Source organism: Onychomys torridus, chromosome 7, assembly GCF_903995425.1.
Source record: "Onychomys torridus chromosome 7, mOncTor1.1, whole genome shotgun sequence".
Classification (NCBI taxonomy): Eukaryota; Metazoa; Chordata; class Mammalia; order Rodentia; family Cricetidae; genus Onychomys; species Onychomys torridus.
Window position 1 is genome coordinate 4681811 of NC_050449.1, and position 25972 is coordinate 4707782.

The 25972-nt window shown below is 39.7% G+C and overlaps 1 protein-coding gene across 4 annotated transcripts in view; it reads right to left on the reverse strand.

Annotated features, from left to right (window-relative positions):
* Positions 1 to 1180: 1180 nt before the first annotated feature.
* Positions 1181 to 25972, reverse strand: part of Cep126 (centrosomal protein 126) — a 58725-nt gene continuing 33933 nt past the window's right edge. For 2 of the 4 annotated variants that reach the window (XM_036192926.1, XM_036192929.1), the window contains 5 exons: positions 19539 to 19651; positions 16910 to 16994; positions 11562 to 11768; positions 3628 to 3692; positions 1181 to 1681 (listed from right to left, as the gene is read on the reverse strand). In XM_036192926.1, coding sequence (XP_036048819.1) covers positions 1622 to 1681; positions 3628 to 3692; positions 11562 to 11768; positions 16910 to 16994; positions 19539 to 19651 — 530 coding nt within the window. In that variant the 3' untranslated portion in view covers positions 1181 to 1621. Of the gene's footprint in view, positions 1768 to 3627; positions 3693 to 11561; positions 11769 to 16909; positions 16995 to 19538; positions 19652 to 25972 lie in introns of all 4 variants that reach the window. The other 2 variants (XM_036192927.1, XM_036192928.1) reach the window with 2 other exon arrangements.

Here is a 25972-nt window from a genome sequence, read left to right on the forward strand (position 1 = left end):
CAGACTTTTGATTACTAAAGCGTTGTAGTATATTTTGAAGTCATGCTTTATAATTTTTGCTAATTGCTAATGGTTTTTTGCTATTTTTATTTTTAGAGGAGTTTCAAACAAAATTTTGAGTTTATTTTCTAGTTCTATGCAGAATGTCATTGGTATTTTGATAGGGGCTGCATTGAATATCTAAATTGCTTTGGGTAGTCTGGTCAATTCATGAACACAAGATATCTTTCAAGATATTTATGTTCCCTTTCATAGCTTTCATTAATGCCTTTCATTTTCATTGTAATCTTTTACCTCTTTAGTTTAAATGTATCCCTAGCTATTTTATTTATTTTTTGATGCCTATTATAATGGTTTTTATTGTTTTATTTATTATAATGGGATGTTGCTTCATTTCTGTTTCAGATAACTTACTAACATCACTAATTTTTTATATTGTTTTGTATCTTACAGATTTGTTGAACTTACTATTGGTTCTTTAGTTTTTTGGTGGTGCTTGGGTTTCTCTACGTAAGAAAACATCATCAGAAGCCACATGTGGCAGTGCTTGTCTGTAATCCCAGTCAATCCAGTCAATCCAGTCAATCCCTCCCTATATTTTCCCTTCAGGTCATCTTATCCAGTCTCACAGCTATCACTGACCTTGTCCCTGAACTCCAGCCAGAAGTGTCTAAGGGGATAATTAGCCATGTCACCATGGGGATAGCTGACAGGAAAATCAAAATGTAATAAGTGTTTTTTAAAATACCTACCTTTTGGCTGTCCTATACTCCACCTCAGGATTTCCACCTTCTCAGAGCCAACCTGACCACAGTAACCAATGGAATCATCCTTGATTTCTCCTTTCCACTCTGTACTTCATAACCAATGTATCAGAAAATAAGAATTCAAAAAATATATTCATCATTGCCTGCTTATTACCACTGCCTTTATTAAACAGATCCCAAACATGAGCTCGCTGATTCTTGCCAAAGCTTTTCCCTGGGCCCCTTCTTAAGCTCATGCTCCTTTCTCTCCACTACAGCACACCAGACACTGGGACAAGCTTGGCCCTTACTTTGAATTTTTAAAATGTTGTCAGTTTTATTGGAGACTAATGACCCTTGAGTAAAATGATAATATTAATTACTGAGCATGCAAGCTAGTAACTCAACCTCCTGGTAACATAAGAAGGCAGAGATCCTGCAAAGTCTTAAACAAATAGCTTTATTATTTATGGGGGATGTTATTAATCATAATCCTCTTGGATACTTGTACAAAAATTTATTAGAATTAGGAGTGTCAGAAAACAAAGCTTCACTATCATACCTAATACATAATTTGAATAATAAAATAGCCTCTTTTATTTTTAAATAGAGAAAATTTTTATCCATTAGCATGCTTACTGAAAACAATGAAATATTTCATTCATTAAAAATGTATCAAGAAAATACATAATAAAGTATAATTTGTAGCATAAATATAAGCTAGTAAATTAATCTCCATTACCTACATTATGATTTGCTCTTATAAACATAAAAGTCTAGTATTTTAAATCATTAATAAATGCAGAATACAGAATTTATTTACAGGAGTCTCAAAAATAATGAATCCACTAAGTAGCGACTGTCACAGTTGATCACTATTTTCTCTGCACTCGGGATCCAACATCAGGAGAGAGCCTGGCCCTTGGCTGGCTGTTCTGTAAGAGAGTTCAGAGGGTTCTCTTGTTGTCAGGTCTGCAGATGGTAACAGGTCATTCTCCTTTCAGAGTATGGCTTAAGAAGACTAAATTCAAATAAAAATTCTTAAATGGTACATATATCAGTTTCAACAATGCTATGCCCTGCTCTCTGTAGGGCATCATATGGACAGAAATAATTCACACTTTCACAGTTTACTATTGGTAACTTGCTTCAAAGAAACATCCTTAGAGCACATGCATGGTTGTGGTTGTGGGTGGGCAGGTGTCTTATGTGCACTTGGGAGGCAAGAGGATGATGTTAGGCATCCTTTTCTCTTCCCCAACTTATTTTATCACTTCTTTTCTGAGACAGGGTTTTTTCACTGAATTCGAAAAGTACCATTTTGGCTGACTGGCTAGCCAGTGGAGCCCTGAGGGCTGGGCCACAGACTGTCTATCCTGTTTTCATGTGGACTGAGGATCTGAACTCAGGTCTTCACGCTTGAGAGCAAGCACTTTACTCAGAGTCAGCTCTCCAGATCCTAAAGAGCAGCTTTCTAAACCCAGGGATGGTGGTGTATCTCTATAATCTCAGCACTTGGGAGTGAGAGGCAGGAGGACCAAGAGTTCAAGGCTAACTACATGATGCCGTCTCAAAAAAACAACACAATGCAGAGGAACTGTTTGTTATCTGTGTGTAAATAGTCAAGTATAATTCATTCTTTCTCTCCCTTCCTTCCTCTCTCTCCCTCCCACCCTCCCTTTCTCATTCCCTCCCTCCCACCCTCCCTCCCTTCCTCCCTCTCTTCTCCTTTTTTAAGCAAAGCATATGTAAGGCCCTAGGAATGTGTAACATATATTTTAGGCCAAAGATAAAGTTGCTTCTTAAAAATTCATTAAATTTATTTTATTTTAAGCTGGGTGGTGGCAGTGCATGTCTTTAATCCTAGCACTTGGGAGAGGTAGAAGCTCCTATCTCTGTGAGTTCGAGGCCAGCATGGTCTACAAAGTGAGTTTCAGGACAGCCAGGCTACACAGAGAAACCTTGTCTTGAAAAACAACAACAACAACAAAATCCACTAAGTCAGCATTTGAACCTAATATAGCTGGATGGTTACCCATCATCAGTGGATTAACATCCACATGATAAAACTGTTTTCATAACTCAATGAAATTATGCTTGGATAAATGCTAATGCCTTAAGTATCCGGGTCAGAGATTTGATTTTCTAGATCATTAATTGACATTTCTCCATAGATTCTGAAGTCCTTTGAGGAAAAAAAATGTACTTAAAATTTGAATTAAACAATATCTCATAATGCATGAATCAAAGTAAAGATACTTAAAAATTTCAAATTTTGAATCTACTACATTCTTATTAGGAAGAAAAATTATCATTGGAAATATTATCAAATTAGGTAATTACAAAACAACATAGAGAAACAAGTGCTTGCCAACAAGGATGCTCCATAGCTGTGTGCCTAGGGGTGCAGAGTGAGTGGACGGGCAGTGCAGCCTCCTTCTCTCCCCACTGCCTCTCCTGTCAGAAGCAGGTCAGGGTAAGCATGCTGCAAATACTGCTTCACAGAACAAACGGTACTGAGAGATGTGGATGCTGTCTTGTCAGGATTTCAGAACCGAGGGCACCCAGTCTTTATACTCTCCCTCAAACCTCAAAGGTTCTTACACTAAAAATGATTTATGTATTTTATTCTGTGTGAATGAGTGTTTTGCCTGCACACACGTATGTGCAGTATGTGTGACTGGTTCTCGTGAGGTCAGAAGAGGGCATCTGGTCCCCAGGAACTAGAGTGCGGATGATTGTGAACTACCAGTCTGGTCCTTTGCAAAAACAAGTGCTCTGCTCTTAACTGCTGAGCTACCTCTCCAGCTGCCCCTAAAGGTTTTTACCTCTAGTAATGTCTATGTAAAACAACCAAAGGAGGAACTTAGCCAATACTTACCAGAAGTGGTATTAACTGTAAAGTATTTTTGATGGATGGGTTTTTGCAAATGGCTTCTTGCACATCTGAAAAATCATACCATGACACAAAAAATAATTAGTTACTTATATAGAGTGTCATTAAAGAATTAATAACAAAATTCTGATGTGTCAAAATATTCAAAATTGAATACGAGACTCTTTTCCTATTGACCCTGGAAATAGTCCTTACATGTAAATAGGTCCAAACATGAAAGCAAGTTGATTACGAACAATTATATAAAGCTGAAGCTGGTATGAAGGAATTCCTAGTATCTTGATTTTATAAAACAATCTTCATTCAAATGTTATATTTTCCTTTAGTTTTATTCTTTTTCTTTTGGTGGTTGTGGTAGAATGACAATAATAAGAAGGCAGAGGCAGGCGGATCTCTATGAGTTTGAGGCTAGCCTGGTCTACATAGTGAGTTCTAGGCCAGCCAGCCAGTCTTCTGCAATGAGCTTCCCCCACTTCCTGTGCTGGGGCTTGAACTCAGGACCCCTTTTTCACAGGAGAATCTTTCTTTCCGTTTTTTTTTTTTAAATTTTATGTGCACTCGTGTTGTCAGCATGTATGTCCATATGAGGGTGTCATATCTCTTGGAACTGGAGTTACAGAAAGGTGTGAGCTGCCATGTGGGTGCTGGGACTTGAACCTGGGTCCTCTGGAAGAGCAGCCAGTGCTCTTAACTGCTGAGCCATCTCCTAGTCCCCGAAAATTTCATTTCTTTCTTCTGGAATGGGCTTTCCACTCTCTGTTGGTAGCACTCATTAAATTGGAGAACTTGGCAGCCGTGATCCCACAGCCTCAGGTCCTAGAGTTCTGTCATTTTAGCCCTAGTTTGCTATCTCTCACCACTCTGTACTTGGTTCTGGGTAGGCGTTTCTGATTTATATTCTAGGTCATTATCTCTTCAGATGTCATCATCTGTTGTTTATAAATAATCAGCTGAATTTTAAATTTATTCCTATCTTCCATTCATAGGTCTTGTAATTTTCCAAATAGGCTAAGCCATTTTACATTGCATATTTCCTTACTGGATTTTGAAAGATATTTCTGATCATTTAAAAATATATAAATATGGTCCCACCCCTGGGCACCAGCCATCCCAGGAGGACCTGCCCAACTTGGCCCCAGTTTCCGGCCGAATGCTCTCCTTTTCTAAGACTGCAGGCAGACCCTGTAGTCTCCACACCCTGCCCCCACACCCATCTGCCCGAGACCCCAGCCACTTCCTGAGACTTAGGAACCAGTCCCCAGCTTCCATCCTGTCCCGGAACTCCCATCTGGACAAGAGGGGCTCCCATCTGGACAAGATAAGGAGATCCCAGGGACTTCCTGAGACCCAGAGTCCAGCCCCCCAGCTCTTATCCAGCCAGCACTCTCATCTGGACCAGAGCTCCCATCTAGCCAAGAGCTTCCATCTGCACCAGAGAGGCTTCCTATAGCTGTCAGCTCAGTCTGGAACAAGTACACTTTTAAGACCAAGAACGAACCCACAAGGAGATGGGCAGACGTCAAGGCAGAAGTACATACAACAAAATAAAGAACAATACAGCATCACCAGAACCTCGACCTTCTACAACAGCTAGACCTGAACATCACAGAATGGAAGAAGAAGAAGAAAACAACCTTATAAGTACCATCATGAAGAGGCTAGAGCCTTATATAGAAGAAATCAAAAATAAAGTGGAGGAACAGACAAACAAAAAATGGGAAGAACGCTATAAAAAACTAGAGGAAAGGACAATTAAAGCAGAAGGAAACAATAAGTCCCTGAAAGAAAATCATGAAAAAGCAAGGGAAACAGTCCAAGACCTAAAAAGGGAAATAGAAAAAATGAAGACACTAGCAGAAGGAATGCTGGAAATAGAAAATCTGAGTAAATGAAACAGGAACTTCAGATGCAAGTATAACCAAAAGAATGCAAGAGATGGATGAGAGGATCTCTGGTGTTGAAGATACGTTAGAAGAAATAGATTCATCAGTCAAAGAAAACACTAAAACCAACAAAGTCATGACCCAAAATGTCTAAGAAATTTGGGACACCATGAAAAGACCAAACCTACGAATAATAGGGATAGAGGAAGGAGAAGAATACCAACTCAAAGGCACAGAAAATATATTTAACAAGATCATAGAAGAAAACTTTCCCAATTTAAAGAAGGAAATGCCTATGAAGATACAAGAAGCCTATAGAACACCAAACAGACTAGACCCCCCAAAAAAGTCCCCTTGCCACATAACAAAAAAGAATATACCTTCTTCTCAGCACCCTATGGAACCTTCTCTAAAATCGACCACATACTTGGCCACAAAGCAAATCTCAACAGATACAAAACAATTGAAATAACCTCCTGTGTTCTATCGGACCACCATGGTTTAAAGTTAGATTTTAACAACAACAGAAAAAAACTACAGAAATCCTACAATCTCATGGAAACTGAATAATGCTCAACTGAATCACCAATGGGTTAAGGAAGAAATAAAGGAAGAAATTAAAGACTTCCTAGAGATCAATGAAAATGAATACACCACATACCCAAACTTATGGGACACTATGAAAGCAGTGCTAAGAGGGAAATTCATAGCACTGAATGCCCACATAAAGAAGCTGGAGAAATCTCACGCTAGTGACTTGACAGCACACCTGAAAGCCCTTGAACAGGAAGAAAGCAAAGTCTCCCAGGAGGAACAGACACCAGGAAATTATCAAATTGAGAGCTGAAATCAGTAAAATAGAAATAAAGATAACAATACAAAGGATTAATGAAACAGTTGGTTCTTTGAGAAGATCAACAAGATAGACAAGCCCTTATCCAAACTAACCAAAAGATAGAGAGCATCCAAATTAACAAAATCAGAAATGAAAAGGGGGACATAACAACAGACAATGAGGAAATCCAGAGAATCATCAGGTCATACTTCAAAAACCTCTACTCCACAAAACTGGAAAATCTAAAAGAAATGGATAATTTTCTGGATAGGTACCACATACCTAAGTTAAATCAAGACCAGATAAACCATTTAAATAGTCCAATAACCCCTAAGGAAATAGAATCAGTCATTAAAAGTCTCCCAACCAAAAAAAGCCCAGGACCAGATGTTTTCAGTGCAGAATTCTACCAGATCTACAAAGACGACTTAATACCAACACTCTTTAAAATGTTCCACACAATAGAAGCAGAAGGTATATTACCAAACTCCTTCTATGAGGCTGCAATTACCCTGATTCCTAAACCAAACAAAGATACAACAAAGAAAGAGAACTACAGACCGATCTCCCTCATGAACATTGATGCAAAAATACTCAATAAAATACTGGCAAACAGACCCCAAGAACATATCAAAACAATTATCCACCATGATCAAGTAGGCTTCATCCCAGGGATGCAAGGGTGGTTCAACATACGAAAGCCCGTCAATGTAATACACCATATAAACAAACTTAAAGAAAAAAACCACGTGATCATCTCACTAGATGCAGAAAAGGCATTTGACAAAATCCAACACCCCTTCATGATAAAGGTCTTGGAGCGATCAGGAACACAGGGAACATACCTAAACATAATAAAGGCAATCTACAGCAAGCCAATAGCCAACATCAAATTAAATGGAGAGAAACTCAAAGCAATACCACTAAAATCAGGAACAAGGCAAGGCTGTCCCCTCTCCCCATACTTATTCAATATAGTACTTGAAGTTCTAGCCAGAGCTATAAGACAACATAAGGAGATTAAGGGGATACAAATTGGAAAGGAAGAAGTCAAGCTTTCCCTATTTGCAGATGACATGATAGTATACATGAGTGACCCCAAAAATTCAATCAAGGAACTGATACAGCTAATAAATACCTTCACCAACATAGCAGGATACAAGATCAACTAAAAAAAATCAGTAGCCCTCCTATATACAATAGACAAACAGGCAGAGAAGGAAATCAGAGATACATCACCCTTTACAATAGCCACAAATGATATAAAATACCTTGGGGTTACTCTAACTAAGCATGTGAAGGACCTATATGACAAGAACTTTAAGACCCTGAAAAAAGAAATTGAAGATGTCAGAAAATGGAAAGATCTCCCATGCTCATGGATAGGCAGGATTAACATAGTAAAAATGGCGATCTTACCAAAAGCAATCTACAGATTCAACACAATCCCCATCAAATTACCAACAGAATTCTTCACAGACCTGGAAAGAATAATACTCAACTTCATATGGAAAAACAAAAAAACCCAGGATAGCCAAAAGAATCCTGTACAATAAAACAACCTCTGGAGGCATCACGATCCCCGACCTCAAGCTCTACTATAGAGCTACTGTAATAAAAAAAGCTTGGTACTGGCATAAAAACCGACATGTGGACCAATGGAATGGAATTTAAGACCCTGACATTAACCCGCACACCTATGAACATATAATTTTTGACAAAGAAGCCAAAAATGTACAATGGAAAAAAGAAAGCATCTTCAACCAATGGTGCTGGCATAACTGTATGTCAATGTGTAGAAGGCTGCAAATAGATCCATATCTGTCACCGTGCACAAAACTTAAGTTCAAGTGGATCAAAGACCTCAACATAAATCCAGCCTCTCTGAACCTGATAGAAGAGAAAATAGGAAGTACTGTTGAACGCATTGGCACTAGAGATCACTTTCTAAATATAACACCAGTAGCACAGACACTGAGAGAAACAATCAATCAATGTTGAAACTGAGAAGCTTTTGTAGAGCATAGGACACGGTCAACAAGACAAAGCGACAGCCTACAGAATGGGAAAAGGTCTTCACCAAACCCACATTAGACAAAGGGCTGACATCCAGAATATATAAAGAACTCAAGAAATTAGACAACAAAATGCCCAACAGTCCAATTAAGAAATTGGCTATAGAACTAAACAGAGAATTCTCAACAGAGGAAGTTCAAATGGCCGAAAGACATTTAAGGAATTGCTCAACATCCCTAATTATCCAGGAAATGCAAATCAAAACGACTCTGAGATACTACCATACACCTGTCAGAATGGCTAAGATCAAAAACACAGAAGACAGCTTATGCTGGAGAGGATGTGGAGCAAGGGGAACTCTCCTCCACTGCTGGTGGGAATGCAAGCTTGTATGGCCACTGTGGAAATCAATATGGCACTTCCTTAGAAAACTGGGAATCAATTTCCCCCAAGACCCAGCTGTAGCACTCTTGGGCATATACCCAAGGAATGTTCAATCATACCATAAGGGCATTTGCTCAGCTATGTTCATATCAGCATTGTTTGTAATAGCCAGAACCTGGAAACAACCTAGATGCCCTTCAACTGAAGAATGGATAAAGAAAATATGGTACATATACACAATGGAATACTATTCAGGAGAGAAAAACAATGACATCATGAGGTTTGCAGGCAAATGGATGGATCTAGAAAAAAATCATCCTGAGTGAGGTAACGCAGACTCAGAAGGACAAATATGGTATGTACTCACTCATAGGAGGATACTAGATGTAAAACAAAGATGACTAGACTGCTACACAACTCCAAGGAGGCTACCTAGAAAACAGGACCCTAGGAAAGACCCAGGGATCACCCAATGACAGAGAAATGGATGAGATCTACATGAACAACCTGGACGAGAGTGGGAGTAATGAAGGGCAAGTTTTGAGGGAAAGAAAGCTTAGGGAAGCAGGAGATCCCAGCCGGATCAAGAACAGAGAGGGAGAACAAGGAATAACAGACCATGATAAACGAAGACCACATGAGAACAGGAATAGGCAGAGAGCTGGAGAGGTCCCCTGAAATCCACAATGATACATCCTCTGTAGACTGCTGGCAATGGTTGAGAGAAAGCCTGATCTGACCTAGGCTGGTGATCAGATAGCCAAACACCCTAACTGTCGTGCTGGAACTCTCTCATCCAATAACTGATGGAAGTGGATGCAGAGATCCTCAGCCAGGCCCCAGGTGGACCTCCAGGTGTCCAATTGTTGAGAAAAAGGGACTGTAAGAGTGTGAATTGTTGAGACCAAGAATGGAAAAAGCACAGGGACAAATGGCCAAATGAATGGAGGCACATGAATTGTGAACCAAGGGCTGTGGAGCCCCCAGCTGGATCAGGCCCTCTGGATAGGTGAGACAGTTGAGTGGCTTGGACTGTTTGGGAGACATCCAGGCTGTGGGACCTGGACCTGTCCTTAGTGCATGAGCTGGCTGTTTGGAACCTTGGGCTTACACAGGGACACTTTGCTCAGCCTGGAAAGAGGGGACTGTACCTGCCTGTACTGAATCCACCAGGTTTAAATGAATCCCAGGGGGAGTCTTGGCCCTGGATGAGATGGGTGTGGAGGGGAGGGGCTGGGGTGAAGGTGGAGGTGGGGGCGGGAGGGAGGAGGACAGGGGAACCCATGGCTGATGTATAAATTTAAAACACAAATATAGGGCTGGAGAGATGGCTCAGAGGTTAAGATCACCAACTGCTCTTCCAGAGGTCCTGAGTTCAATTCCCAGCAACCACATGGTGGTTCACAACCATCTGTAATGAGATCTGGTGCCCTCTTCTGTATACATAATAAATAAATAAATCTAAAAAAATATATATATATACACACACACACATATATATAGTTATTTTATAGTTTTTATGTCTGATAATTTTATTATATAATATCTTCTTGGGTTCTATTTAGTATGAATTGTGCTTTCTTTTAATTTTTTAATGGATTTTTTTCTTTATGGATTAGTTTTTTATGATTTTTGACTATTCATTTCCCTTAGATCTCATTTATGATATTCTTTGAAGATTGGAATATAAACCCTATCTCCAAAAAGGATATCAATATACATTTTCTTAATTATTTTTGGGGTGTTAGCAATTTGAGATCATTTTCAATTATGTTCTTTGCTCCAGGCTTTATAGACCATGCAGGCAGTATGAACATGCGGTGTAATTACTGTGAGGTACTCACTAGGCTACGTTTCTATAGCAACAGAGATGTTTTCCCCCTTCTCTTAGCTGCTCAATACTGAAGTTGAAGAAGTGTAAACTTTTGTTTTTTAAAAACCTCCCCACTTTTTGTGGTGGAAAGTGTAGCTCTTTTGATGGTCCACCGTAATGGTAGAGCATCTTTGTGACACCATTGTGTACTGTCCCTTAATTATCCACCAGTCAAGTGTCTTTGGCTTCAGAGGTGGCTGTGGCTCGGCTCTTACTTTCCTAGTTAAAAAGTATTTTCCCTTGTTTTTCCTTAAAGACAGGATCTTATGTCTCCAGCTGGCGTGGGGCTTGACAGGCCACCCAGGCTGGCCCTCAGCTTGCACTGCTGCTCCTGCTGAAGCCACTCATGTGTGGATATTACAGGCATTGCTCCATGCCCACATGCACTTAGCTTTAAGCATTCTCTGTGTGTGTATCCAAAGTTGAGGTTTTAAAAATACTTGATAAAGTTATTTTTATGATGGTCAGTATAGATACGTAGTCTATTTATTGTTAAAATACAAGTAAAATGTTCATATACTTCTTTTTCTTTTCTTTTTTCTTTTTTTGGTTTTTGAGACAGGGTTTCTTTGTGTAGCTTTCTGCCTTTTCTGGAACTCATTTGGTAGACCAGGCTGGCCTGGAACTCAGAGATCTGCCTGCCTTTGTCTCCTGAGTGCTGGGATTAGAGGCATGCATCATCACGCTCATCTTATGTTCATATACTTCTAAAACACAATAGTATAGAAATTGGCATCATTATAAATGATATGGTGTATCTGCATTAATCTGAAATATTAACAATATTCTCAATTTTTAGATGATTTATTATGGTAATAGCCTAGAAATATTTTATATTTTTACTTCAAAGTTTTAAATGAAATGAAGATTTAACATAAGCTTAAGAACACATGTTCCTTTCTTACAGAAGCTGCGCTCCCACACTTACAGTACAGTCTCTCATTGAGATGATGGAGGGACTGCAAGACCTTCTGCTCTTCAGCTGACATGGCGCAGATGCTGGGTGGCTGGGTCTTACTCAAGGATAGATGTGGTTTCTGTGGCTGCCTGCTGTTTGTGGCAGTCAGAGTTTCATCCTCAGGCATTGAAGAATTAACAAAGTTTTCTGCCACCAAGCACTCAGAAGTACCTGAAACTGCAGAACCAACATTGATTCTTGGGTCACACTTGTCCTTGGGACCAGCCCTAATATTGACTTACTGAAATTATATCTGTGTGTACTCAAGTCACAAACAGAAGTCAGCAAACATTCTTCTGTATATTTTATTGTTTCATTTACTTTTTTTGTTTTTTGTTTTTTGTTTTTTGTTTTTTGAGACAGGGTTTCTCTGTGTAGCTTTGCGCCTTTCTTGGAACTCATTTTGTAGACCAGGCTGACCTCAAACTCAACAGAGATCTGCCTCGCTCTGCCTCCCAAGTGCTGGGATTAAAGTCATGTGCCACCACCGCCTGGGCTTACTTTTTTCTTTTTACATTCTTTTGGTTTTTTGAGACAGGGTTTCTCTGTGTAGCCCTGGCTGCCTTGGAACTCTCTCTGTAGACCAGGCTGGCCTTGAACTCAGAGATCTGCCTGCCTCTGCTTCCCAAGTGCTAAGATTAAAGGCCTGTACCACCGCATCCTGGGTATTAAAAATTTTCTTAAGTTTTTTGGGGGTGATTAAAAAATTATTTTTAAATTCAAACATAATTATATCATTTTCCTCCTCTTTCTTCCCCCCAGTCCTTCCCATACTCCCCTACCCCCTATTCAGGGCCACTTTTTATTTTTGTTTTGTTTTTGGGTAGGTTTTCAAGACAGAGTTTCTCTGTGTAGCCCTGGCTGTTCTGGAACTTGCTCTGTACACCAGGCTGGCCTTGAATTCAGAGATTTGCCTGCCTCTGACTCTCGAGTTCTTTTTGTTATTGTTACACACACACACACACACACACACCCACCCACCCACCCTGGTAGTTAATTTAGTGTTGCTTGTATTTACACACACACACACACACACACACACATACACACACATACACACACACACACATATATTTTTTTTCAGGGCTGACCACTTGGTTCTGGATAGCCAACTAGGGGCTTGTCCCTGGGGAAGACTAATTTCCCCCCTCAGCATTTCTTAGTTACCTGTTCTTTGTTTAGGGGTGGGACCCCATGAGATTTTGCCCTTCCATGTTAGTATGTCTGTTGGTGGTGTCCTTGTTCAAGTCTTAGGCAGTCATATTCTTGGGGTAACATTTATTTATTTATATGAGTGTTTTGCCTGTATGTATATGTTTATACCATGTGCATACAGTGTCTGAGAGGCCAGGAGGGGGTGGTGGATCCCCTGAGACTGGAGTTACAGCTAACGGTGAGCCTCCATATGAGTGCTGGTAATTGAACCTGGGTTGTCTGAAAGAGCAGCCAGGATTCCTAAACCCTGAGCCATCTCTCCAGCTCAGCGTGCATTTTAATTTTCAGGATTCTCTAAATCTGATATTTTCCCACCCCCAATTAAGAAAATATTGGCACACACCTTTAATCCCAGCACTTGGGAGTCAAAGGCAGGTAGATCTCTATGAGTTTGAGGCCATCTTGGTCTACATTGTGAGTTTCAGGATGTCAGAGCTACATAGAAACACTTCAGGAGATAGTTTGCTATAGAAAGATGCTTAATTAGTACACTATTATTCAAAACAACAACAAACTGGGAATGAACTGAATATGCTTTCATAAGGAGAGTTCAGGTCTAAGTCACACAAGTACTATAGATGGAGAAACAATACCAATTTTAATCAATATCTACCTACGAATCCAGCCCTACAGAAGGAGCTAGAAGGTAAACTTCAACCTAATGTGGTTAACTATATCCAAGAAAACAGATGAAATAATCCCAGGCCAGAAAAGTATAAAGAAGGTACATACATAAACACACAAAACAAACAAACAAACAAATAAACAAAAACATGCATACTACCAACACCTACAGGAGTCAACAAGCATTTGGTCATTGATATCTCTTAATATCAATAGTTTCAATTCTCCAATGAAAAGACACAGGCTAACAGAATGGATGCGAAGACAGGATGCATACTTCTGTTGCTTCCAAGAAACACATGTTAACATCAAGGACAGACTTCTGTAAGGCAAAGGACAACATAATTTGGACAGAGCAATAGCCTACAGAATGAGAAAAGATTTCTACCAACTACACATCTGATAGAGGGCTAATATCCAAAATATATAGAGAATTAAAAAAAAACCCAAGATATTAAGAAAACAAATAACTCAATGAAAAAATAGGGCACAGATTTAAACAGAGAATTCTCAAAAGAAGAAACTCAAATGGCTGAGAAACACTTAAAAGAGATGTCCAGCATCCTTAGTCATCAGGTAAATACAAGTCAAAACTACTTTGAGATTTTATCTTACAACTGTCAGAATGGCTAAGATCAATAATTTAAGTGACAGCCTCATGAAGGTGAAGATGTAGAATAAAGGCTGGAATGCAAAGTTGTACAACACTATGGAAATCAGTGTAGTGGTTCCTCAGGAAACTGGCAATCTTTCCACCTCAAGATTCAGCTATACCATTGGCACATACCCAAAGGATGTTTCATCCTCCTTCAGAGACACTTGGCTCAACTATTTTCATTGCTAATAAATTCATAAGAGCCAGAACATGGAAACAACCTAGATGTCCCATAACAGATGAATGGATAAAGAAAATGTGGTATATTTATTTATACCATGGAATATTACTCATCCATTAAAAAATTAAATAATGAAACTCACAGGTAAATGGAGGAACTAGAAAAATATCATCTTGAATGAGGTAACCCAGATCCAGAAAGAAAAATATAGTATGTATTTGCTTTTATGTGGACACTAGATGTTTAGTCAGTGATAACCAAACTATAACTACAGATGTTAGGCATAGAGTAAGGAACTGACTTGGGGCAGGGGAAGATCTCCCTAAGAATGGGAAATAGAATAGATAGCTATAGATAGATGGGGGTGGACTGGAATGGGAGAATCAAGTGGAGAGAGGGATGGATAGGAAGGTGAGGGAATGAATATTTAGGGAGACAGTAAAAATTAAGGGTCATTTGAGGGGTAGTATGGAAATCTAGAACAGTAGAAGCTTTTAAAAATATATACATATATGAAGGTGATCTAAATGAAATCGCCAAACACTGGGGCAGACAGAGACCTAACTGGGCATCTTTTGTTGCCAATACCATCTTGGTATTGTTAGGGTCTGTGAGGAGTCCCACAAAAGACCACTAGTCATGTATGCAATCAACAAAAGCATTTATTAAAAATTTACAACACATTGGGGTGGCAAAAGGCGACCCCCAGAAAAGCTCCCAGGCTCCTTTGAAGCAGGGTTAGGGAATTCCATGAGGAGAGATTAGTCTGGAGCGGATGGGTAGGTTTCAACAACAAGTTCATAGGGTTGGCAGGAGGTTCTAGTGGTTAGGCACTTTCCAGCAGCAGGGCAGGGAAAGCTGTCTTTAGCTGTGGGACACCTGCTGACTGGTTGCCCCTGAGTAATGAATGGTCTTTCCCAGAGCTGCTTGCTCATCTCCAGTCAGTTCCAGTAAACTGAAACTAAGGCCTGGTCCCAGCAGGGCTGTTAGAAATCAATCTGTGATGGCTCTGCACTGGCTCCCCAGCCTCTCAGTACTGGGTTTTATCTAAATTGAGATGTTGTCCAAGGGGGGTCCCTTGGGAACCTCCAAACAATCCAGGCTGTTGGCAAGACTATTGGTTGCTCTCTACAAACTGATACAAGGCCTCATTGCTGAAGACAAAACCCACAGGACTCCCTGAACGTGGAGAAATTCAAGTGGTGCCTACCAAGAGTTCTCCCCTAGTGCTAGTGTCTTTGGTACAGGAAGGTACTATGTGGACCACCAGAGGAGAAATGTGAACACCAACCCAGCTACAAACCCTTTGATCTACAAAACTGTCCTGCATGCAAGAAACGCTAGTGCAGTGGTGGCACAAAGCTTGTTGGAGTAACCAAGCAATATCTGATTTGACTTAAGGCCTAATTGCCCACTGCTTGGGTGACCAAGAACCTGAGACTAGATTACCCAGGGACCCACAGTAAAACCTAATACTACTGTTCTAAAACAAAACAAAACTGTAGCAATGGGATGACTCTCAATGACATTTTGCTATAGTCATAGGTCTGTGTCTTGCTCAACCATCAGAGAAGCTTCCTCCGGCAGCAGATGGAACAAATAAAGAGACCCCCACACAGACAGACAATATTTAGAGAGTGAGAGACCTTGGAACACTCAGCTCTACGTGGGATGTCTTCATCAAATCTCTGTACTCAGGGCTCAGGTGACCCTGCAGAAGAGGAGGCAGGAAGGGTGGAAGAGCCAGAGAGGATGGGAGACACCAGAACACAAAGGTCATCTAAATCAATGGGATAGACTCACATACCAGCTCGCAGAGATTGAGGCAGCGTGCACAGGGTCTGCATGGTCCTAGAGCTGAAAGAAGTGGACACACATCTCCTAACACCAACGCTATCTTTAATTGATAACCACTTGAAAATGAAAATTTAGTTTCCTTCAAGGGAGTCTCTGGGGAAGCAAATTAATGTCCCCTCATGGCCCCCATGAGAGGTTTCTCTGTGTAGCCCTGGCTGTCCTGGAACTCACTCTGTAGACCAGGCTGGCTTCAAACTCAGAGATCTGCCTCCCTCTACCTCCAGAGTGCTGGGATTAAAGGTGTGTGCCACTATAGTCTGGTGGAAACAAACTACTCTTAAGGGTAGGCTAGCTGTAGATGGCTAACAAAAAACAAACTCAATGGTATCTTTGGAGATTCCTTATCTTATAATATTGTGGCAGGACTTTTGCTATTATTAAAATTATCTTATTATTTTTAATATATACAGATATGTCTCTATATGTCTCATTTTAACCTACAGGTCTTTGGCCTGTCTATTACGGCTTCTAGTTTTGGGATTCCTGAGTGTGCAAATGAGAAGGTCTCTGTTGCTGGGCTTCTCTTGGGCTTTCCCTCCTATTCGTTTTGTCCTATTCCAATGCTTTAGCTTTTGTTTTGTCTTACTATACTGTATTTTGTTACATTTTATTTTATTATTATCCCTTAGACTCTGTTTATTTTCTAATGAGAGACAGAAAGGAGATAGATTCAGATGGGAGAGGAGGTGGGGAGGAACTGGGAGGAGGAGAGGGAGAGGAACTGTAATCAGGATATACTATGAAATAAAAATCTATTTACAATAAAAGAAAAAAAAAGAAACTTACAGTAAAAAGTACCTTCTTCAGTCTTGGGATCTCTTGTAGCTTGTATTGGCTCACTTGTACTTGGTGAGACACTTTGTCCAAAATGCTATAAAAATAGGTTAAATAAGAATATAATTCCACATTTAAAATTAAAGAACCTTTAACTGTTGCCTGCATTTTTAGTTGTTACTGTTTGTATAACTTGCCTATCTCTTTTGTTTTGGAGCAGAAATCAAGAACTACTAGAATAAAGCCTTTCATGGGTGGATAAATATTTATAAATGTCTTACGTCTAATACAGAATTTCAGGTTGCGGTGTTCTCTTGGATAGCAAGAAGAGCAAAGTATGCTGGGTGACAGCCAACTGTTTGGAATAAAGAACTGTTAAAAATTCCATCACATTTTACACTTAGATGGCTTTGTAATTGCGAGTGACTACTAGCCCCATTCTGAGTGTGGCTGACACTGGGAACAGGAAGTCTCTATAAGCCCGAAGGCAGAAGCTGCAGGGAATTGGAAGGTGTCCTCTGAAAGAGTGCCATTCCACACCTGACAGGAACAGCCTCCTCTCTGGAATGCATCCTGGCCGAGTGCCTGGTGGGGACCCACAGCTCTATCAAGCTGCTCTGGAGTAACTGCCCAGGTGCTGCCAAACACTCCCCACCAATGGCACACCACCTCCCCAAACCCTGACCGAGTCCATTTTACACTTGAGACATCTTGGCCTGAAAATCTGCTGTAAAATGTCAAGTGTGACTTTTCACTTTTCTTCTATCTGTTTTATATTCTTTGCACATAGAGTTGGGCAAAAGATGGCAGGATAAAACACATTTCCTAAGACATGGTAACAAGGATCACTACTGTAGCAACTGAATGCTTCATTAGCCCCTAGAATAAAGAACAAAACCAAACAAAATAATATAACAATTTTCAATTTCAAAATTTGATTTTGATCCAGAACACACATGTAGTCTAAGAGTAGCAAGATCTTGTGCAGTATCTAAGGAGATGTGCAAGTGAAAGACCTGTGAAAGAGGAAGTAAAGCTTTCTAGAATGGAGAAAAAGAAAACTTGAAAGACAGTAGGTAAAAGGGAAAAAGCAAGAAGGAATCTAACAGCATCCAGAACAGTAAAAACACTCTAAGCACGGGCATAAAAAATCTGTTCATTCTTTGTGGTTGTAACAACATGTTACTTCTAAGTTTGAGATATCTTTTTCTTTTCTTTTTTGGTTGGGGGCAGGGTCTTACTATGTAGCTCTGGCTAGCCTGGAACTCATAGAGATCTACTTACCTCTGCCTCCCAAGTGCTGGGATTAAAGGTGTGTGATACACCTAGCAAATTTGATATAGCTTAATACAAGTTTAATAAAAGATAATGAATTCTCTTTATAGATTTTGATATGATTGGTGGGAATAATATGGAAATTCAAAGAGGAATTTCCTACATATTTAATCTGGAAGATACATTCATGTTTATTACTAAGCTATAATAATATACTGATAATGAGACCATAACTTTACAAACACAAACTAAATGGTTCACTTTGCTGATAAGATTAGATCATGGTTGTTATCTATATTAATAACCTTATACCTATAAAAATTAATGCTTCTTGGGATGTGAGTGTGGCTCAGTGTTTACTTTGCATGTAAGAAGCTTTGGGTTTGATCCCCAGAGCTGGGAAGAAGTGTGTGAAATACTCCCTATATGAATGGTTAGGCCCTCAACTTCTCCCTCAAATGTACATTCTTTACAGGGCATCCTAATCCGTTCTATAAGTGATACTTAACAGGAGAAACTCCAAGTAAATGCTTTTTACTTACTCATCTCACTTTCTCAATGTTCTAAAATCAATTCCTCTAAAGTGTCATATTAGACTTTACTTACTCAGCCCTCATAAAATTTCTACATTATTTAAAATTGTTACTGTCCTTTGGCTTTTACCCAAGACCTCTATCCCCAAAGCCATATTAGGTTTTGGTGGACTGTTCTTAAAGACAAAACCATTATGTAATTCCAAGTCTCTTATAAAAAGTCCCTTGGTGGAAAATGTCTTTTAAAAAATACTTTACAATTAATTACCAACATCCATCCCATATTCACTCCCCCTTCTTTCATCCTGCCCATTTATTGCAGATTTAAGTAACTTGGGGGAATTTTGTTGCAAATGACCTTTCTACAGAATTACCTATAAATAATAAGTTAAACAATGCTTTTTTCCGATTTAGAAAAAAATCCTATATTACATATGTGGGTGTTTTGCCTAAATGTATGTGTGTACCACTTGTATGCCTGGTACCCTTATAGGCCAGAAGAAGGCTTTGGATCTCCCAAGACTGTAGTTACAGATGGTTGTGAGCCACTATGTAGGCACTTGGAATTGATCCCGGGTCTTCTGGAAGAGCAGTCAGTGCTCCTAACATCTCTCTAGCCCTAGCAATAATTGCTTAAAGATAGTTAAAAGCCTTCACTGGTAACTGATCATATGGACTCATTCAAATATAGCAAATAAGTACAATAAGCTACTAGGAAAAGATTCCAACATTGTCTATTCACATTGATGTTGAGGTACAGTTTATAACAAAAGCATTTGTCTTTCAGGTAGTTTTCTACTGCTAAAAGAGAGTGTTGCTAAGACCATACTTACAATCATTTGCTCGGTGTATTTCATTCCTACAGATCCAGAGATTTTTCTTTTCTGCTCTAGTAGGTTTCTCCACTTATTTTCAACAACTTGCTTTCTTCTTGTAACAGTAGAATCTTAACAAATGTCAATATAAAAAATTGTGAAAGTTGAGTAGGTAAAATGTATCCATTTAAAATTTCAAGCTACTGTCAAACAGTGCAGAAAGTTCTATGTATTTCCTCTATTTGGCCAGCAGACCTCTATTAATTTCCCCCTAAGTTCTATATATGGCACATTTTCAAGGATGCATTCAACATAGTCCCTGCTATGGAACAGAATATGGGGAATACCAAGAAGACACAGAAGACATATTACTGGTGTACAGGAAGAGCATAGGATTCCAATGTACATCATCAAAAACTTACAAGTGGTGCTAAGTGTTTGTTAGAGGGTAATATACTGTACAGCAAATTCAACTCTCCTGAAAGAAATCCCCAGGACAAGAGCCTGGCGATGTACCACCCTTCATCTGCACTCTGCATCTTTTCACAGTGTCCTAGTATGCCCAGGGAAGTGGATTTATTCATCTCAATCTCAAGTAGTATCTGAGCAAGTTCTCAGATGTGATGTTCTAGCATTTTGGGTACATGGGTGCTCCTCCCATAACTTTCCTATGTTTTTTGTATGGCCACTTAACTAAGACTTCCTTCTAACTATGTCAATCCCCAAAGATGACACAAATAATTGAAGAACAGGTGAGTAAGAGCAAGGCAGAGTGGACACACCCTCATTCCTGATAGTCTCCTCACCAGTCATGCACTGCACTAACACAGGGTCCACTTCACACTTAGTTTCATAAACTTAGAAATTACAAAAAATTAGAAGACTAAATCCTACCTTAAAGGTATGTTTTTCTGTGAAATGTGAGGTAATGATATCATACCAAAGCCCTCATAACTGGTAAGATGGTTGAAAACTATGCATTGAAACAATCACATTAGAGCAAAAGCATGTTATAAAGGTCAAAATCAGATATTTACAATTATTTGAAATATATTGTGGTGTTTATGTATGTAAATATATATACATAATTTGTTGGTCTAGAATTGCTGGGCCATAGAATCTACATATGCTCAACTTTTGTAGATGAGAATTTTTAGTCCATACAAAACTTTACTGACCATTGGTGATGTGTTTAATTTTAGCTACTCTGATGTATGTAGTTGCATCTAAAAGTACATTTGCATGATTATTGTCTATTTGATGGCTTTTATTTATGAAAAGCTTATTCTAGTATTTTGCTTTGTGATTTTGTGTGTATATTTGCTTGTTCATGTATAGGAGGGTGCATATGTGTGTGGTAGTATGCACACACATGTGTACATGTGTGTAGGGGTCAGAGGACACCTCCATAAGGATTAAAAGCATATGATATCAATCACACTCATTGCATTAAACATTTTAAAATTAGATTTACTCATTTTATTTTCTAGTGAGTGTTTTGCCTATATGTAAGTATGGGTACTGTAGGGAAAAGGGGCCACCTAAAGAAACTACCCTGACCCTGCAGCCCAGAACCAGTAAAGAAACACAGCCTAGATCTGGAACCTGAGCCAGTGAAAGAAACACTTTATCCCTGAACCCAGAACCAAAGAAACATGCCTTGACTCTGAAAACAGTGCCAAAGAAACACTCTTTGTCCCTAGAATCAGAGCCTGTGAATGAAATATACCTTGGCCTTAGAATTAGAGCCAAAAAAGGCCAGTGAAAGAAACACAGTTTGGCCCTGAAATCAGAGCCACCTCTGCCCCTGAACAATGAAACTAACCAATCCCAGAGGAGGAAACCAACCAATCCATGAACAGAAAATCTTCTCCCTGAAGAAACCCCGCCCCTAAGAAACCCTACATCAACTACCCTGCCTGTTCAGCTGTTGGTTGTTCTTTCCCACTCTGATAGAGGCAGCCACTCTCCTGGACTCCTCCTTCCCAAATAAATCTCTTTCTCAAAAGAGTCTTGGGTGTGAAGATCTTCATTTGCTGGTGCAGAGAAGAACCTTGCTAATAGCGACGTCCCTTCCGGGACTGAGCAGAAAAAACTTTGGAGAGATGTTCCCTTAAGGGGCTGAGCATGGCAAAGTTGAACAGAAGAATCTTGCAGAGAGGTCCTTTAGGGGACTGAGCAAGGCAGAACTGAACAGAAGAACCTTGCTAAGACGTCCCTTAGGGGACTGAGCAAGGTGGTGCGGAAAATAACAACTTTTCACCAGAACAGGAGGAGATTGCTACATTTCTGCCTGGGTTTCTCCTTTAGCAGAGTGAAGCCAAAGAAGCAACCCCTTGGCCTGGAGAAGAAGCAGAGCTCTGCTAGGAAGGCCCCTTAACTGGGGGCTGAGCAAAGCTCAGCTGTAGCAGCTCTTCAGGAGAGGAGCAGGATTGCTATATCCCATGGGGAGACCATCCCCCAACCACACCAGGTATAGCCCGACTCCCGAGCAGTCAGGATACCTTTCCTTCCAGAGCAGAGCTGTCCCATTGCAGCTCCAGCCACCAGAGCTGTCCTAGCAGCTCAAAGTATAGCCAGACTCCCCAAGCAGTCAGGATACCTTTCTCCCCCAGAGTTGTAACACTCACATATACCACTTGTGCACTTGGAGATCAGAGGAAGCCACTGAATCCCCTGGGACTTGAGTTCCAGGTGGTTGTGAACCACTATGTGGGTGCTGGGAATTGAACCTGGGTCCTTTATAAGAACCTTTATTTTTATTAACATGAGTTCTGGGGACTGAACTCAGGTCCTCATGTTTGCAAGTCAAGCTTCTTATTGAATGTGGTATTTTCCTAGCCCAGTGATGATCCTTTTGATGTTACCTGTAGTCTGCCGTTGTTCAATTCAACATCAATATTCTGTGACATTTTTTTGTTCATACAGGTTTTTTTTTTTTTTTTTTTTTTGTTTTTTTTTTTTTTAAGGGAAACAATTTAGATAATCATGGTGGGATTTGATTCCATCTCTGTGGATACTTGTAGAGAGCTGCGTGTAGCCGCACCCTAAAGATGGTGCTGGCTTCTACCCTCTGCCTTTCCGATGGCAAACACTCTTTATGGTAAACAGCTCCTTATTTGGCTATGGCTGGATTCGTGTGCTGCTGGCATATGCGTGAACCTGTGGACAGTGCCCACGTGGCTGCCTGGGGTTGGTTGCCCAGCCCTACTTAGGTGCTGGGAGAGGCTTGCCCGGAGAGAGAGAGCGAGAGAGAGCGAGAGAGAGCGAGAGAGACACAATACAATTAATCAAAGGTCTGATTAAACTGTAATAAGAAGGATCCCTGTGTCTCGTCATCCTTGCTGGTCGAGGCAGGCGCGACAGATACTGGTGTTCATTAGCCCTTTTTGCAGTCTTTTAGCCTGTTCTTTATAACCTGTCTTTCAAGTATTAGATTTGCCTAGCTGAGTCCCATATTGATTTAAACCAATGCTTTGCAATAGACCTCTTTATACCTCTTTACTCGGTATGCTTCTCTGGCTTAGCCCTCAGGATGCACATTTTTATTTTTATTGTAGTCTTTTATACATTCTGCCTGTGAGTCTTGATTAGTATAGAGCTTTACAAATATCTTTTCCCCTTCAGTGGTGTGTCATTTTGACCTGTTAATTTTCTTGTATGGAAAAAACTCCAATTTTGTTGTATAAGTACCATTCTTAATAGTTTATATTTTTACATAGAGTATAAGAAATCTGATTATTCTAAAATGATATTACTTCTAGAGCTTTTTTTATTTTTCATATTTTAACCACAATTTACATGGAATTGATTTTTGTATATGAGTGAAGGAACGGTCACTCTTACTGACTATATATAGTTACCCAACTATGCATTGTTACCTTTGTTAAAAATCAAGCAATTAATTATGTGGGCCTGTATTCTATTATCATTCTGTAGATGCCACACTGTGCTAATTATTGTAGATTTAGATAGACTATGTAGAAATGAAAGTTTCAAGACAGGGTTTCTTTGTGTATCCTTGGTTGTCCAGGCTGGCCTTGGACTCACAGAGATCTACCTGCCTCTGCCTCCTGAGTGCTGGGATTAAAGGTATGTGCCACCATTGTCTGCTTTAAAAATTACGTTTTCAACTTTGTTCTTGAGATTGTCTCAGCTATTTGTGGTGGGTATTGTGTTCCCTGAAATACTATGTGTTCCCTGAAATAAACATATCTGGGGTCAGAGAACAGACAGCCACTAGAACAAAGCCAAAAATAGTTGCTAGAAAATGGGAAGAGTAAGTCCTAACAGAAGTTGGGTAGTGGTGGTACACACCTTTAATCCCAGCACTTGGGAGGCAGAGCCAGGTGGATCTCTGAGTTCAAGGCCACTTTAGAAACAGCTAAGCATGGTGACCCACACCTTAATCCCAGAAACCCAACCTTTAATCCCAAGGAGTGGGGGCAGAAAGAGAAAAGCATATAAGGCGTGAGGACCAGGAATTAAAGGAGAAAAAGCATTTAGCTAGTTAAGCATTTGGCTGGATAAGCGTTCAGGCTTTGGAGCAACACAGTTCAGCTGAGATTCAAGTGGTGGAGGACTCAGAAGCTTCCAGCTTGAGGAAACAGGCAGGATCACCTGAGGAACTAGCAAGGTGAGGTAGCTATTGCTTGTTCTGTGTCTCTGATCTTCCAGCATTCACCACAATAACTGCCCTCAGGTTTGTTTTTATTAATAAGAACATTTAAGATTCATGCTACAGCTATTCTTGGTCTACATATTTAATAATTTAAACATAGAGTCTGGCAATATTCACAGAGCCTGTTGGAACTTCATGGCCTCAACATGTACACACCTTCTTCTCCACCTAAGTCTTCTTTCATTCACTTCATGGTGTTTTTAGTTTTCTCTATAGGCTATTAAAATCTTTACATTCAATTTTCCTCATAGGTATATATATATATATATATATATATATATATATATATATATATATATATATATATATATATATATATTTGGAGCTGAGGATCGAACCCAGGGCCTTGCGCTTGCTAGGTGAGTGCTCTACCACTGAGCTAAATCCCCAACCCTTATATTTTTAATGTTATTTAAAAGATGTCATTATTAAAATATCTAGGTCTGTCCCTTTGAAATCCTAAAAGGTTTCCATTATTGTTCTAACTTTGTTTCCACTGCCTATTGCCACTCAGTTCTGGATTTAGTATGGAGTCCTGTCCCATCCCTGGAGGAAAGCATGCTGTGTCTATCAGCAGCAGGCAACATCACCTTCTCTGGTAATGTCTCTTCCCATCAAGTTTCTTCGGTTTGACATCCCTTTTCCCAGAGGTTTAATTTGACCTTTATTTTAACCCCTTCTAAGTGGGCTTATTCATTATACATTTTTGCTCATTTTCAGATGAGGATAAGCATAATTATTTCACTGTAAAGAATTAGTCTGTGTTTTAGAATATGGTCTCATATAACTTGTGTTTCTCTTAGTTTCTCTTCATTCTTTAAAAACCTCAGTTCTCTAACCTTCTTAAAACTTAGATTTTTGTAGAGAGATTTAGGTTACATTCTTTGCATTCAATTTTCCATCTGCTCATGTACTTTGTCTCCATCCAATTCATGAAAAGTCTCAGGGCTGGAGAGATGGCTCATTTATTAAGAGCCTTTGTTGCCACTACAGAAGATGTGAGTTTCCTGGCACTTATGGTAGGTGGCTAACAAGAATCTGTACTCAAATTTCATGGGGATCTGATACCTTCTTTTGGCCTCCATAGGTACCCCCCCCCCCCACATGTGGCATAGATATACAGAGACCAACTGACAAATAAATAAAAAATAATTAAAAAATTAAGTCAGGTGTGATTTTACATACCTTTAAATCCTGGCATTTATGAGGCAGAAGCAGGTAGATCTGTCTGAGTTCAAGGACAGCATGGTCTACTTACTTAGCCCCAGGCCAGTCAGTGCTACAGTGAGATTCTGCCGACAAGACAAGACAAGACAAAACAAAACAAATCTCCCAAGTCTCAAAAAAAAAACCCCACAAAACAAAAATAAAAAAAAAAAAAACCAAAAAAAAAAAGCCAAACAAAAGGATGGAGAGTCAGGTTGTCAAGTGTCAGGCCCTGTTGGACGCAGGAGCACAGTGCAATAGTACACAGAAAACCCTTGCTCTTTAAAAGCACGTGGTCTAAGAATTAAAGAGAACACTGAGTATGAACTTGAAAACTCTCTAAGCACATTATTACTTGTTATTACTGTACTTCTCCTCTCCCTCTATCAACAGTCCTTGCTCTTTTTTAGTAGGGAATGGATTTCCACTGGCAGGAAGTTTATGGCTTGTAGTCCATTCCCTTAAAGGAGGAAAGTGGCTTCACAAGCAGTGAATAATAGGGCTAATGGTATGCTAATGATATTCAGTGGAGAAATGAATCTCAAAACTGTTCTAAACAATAGTG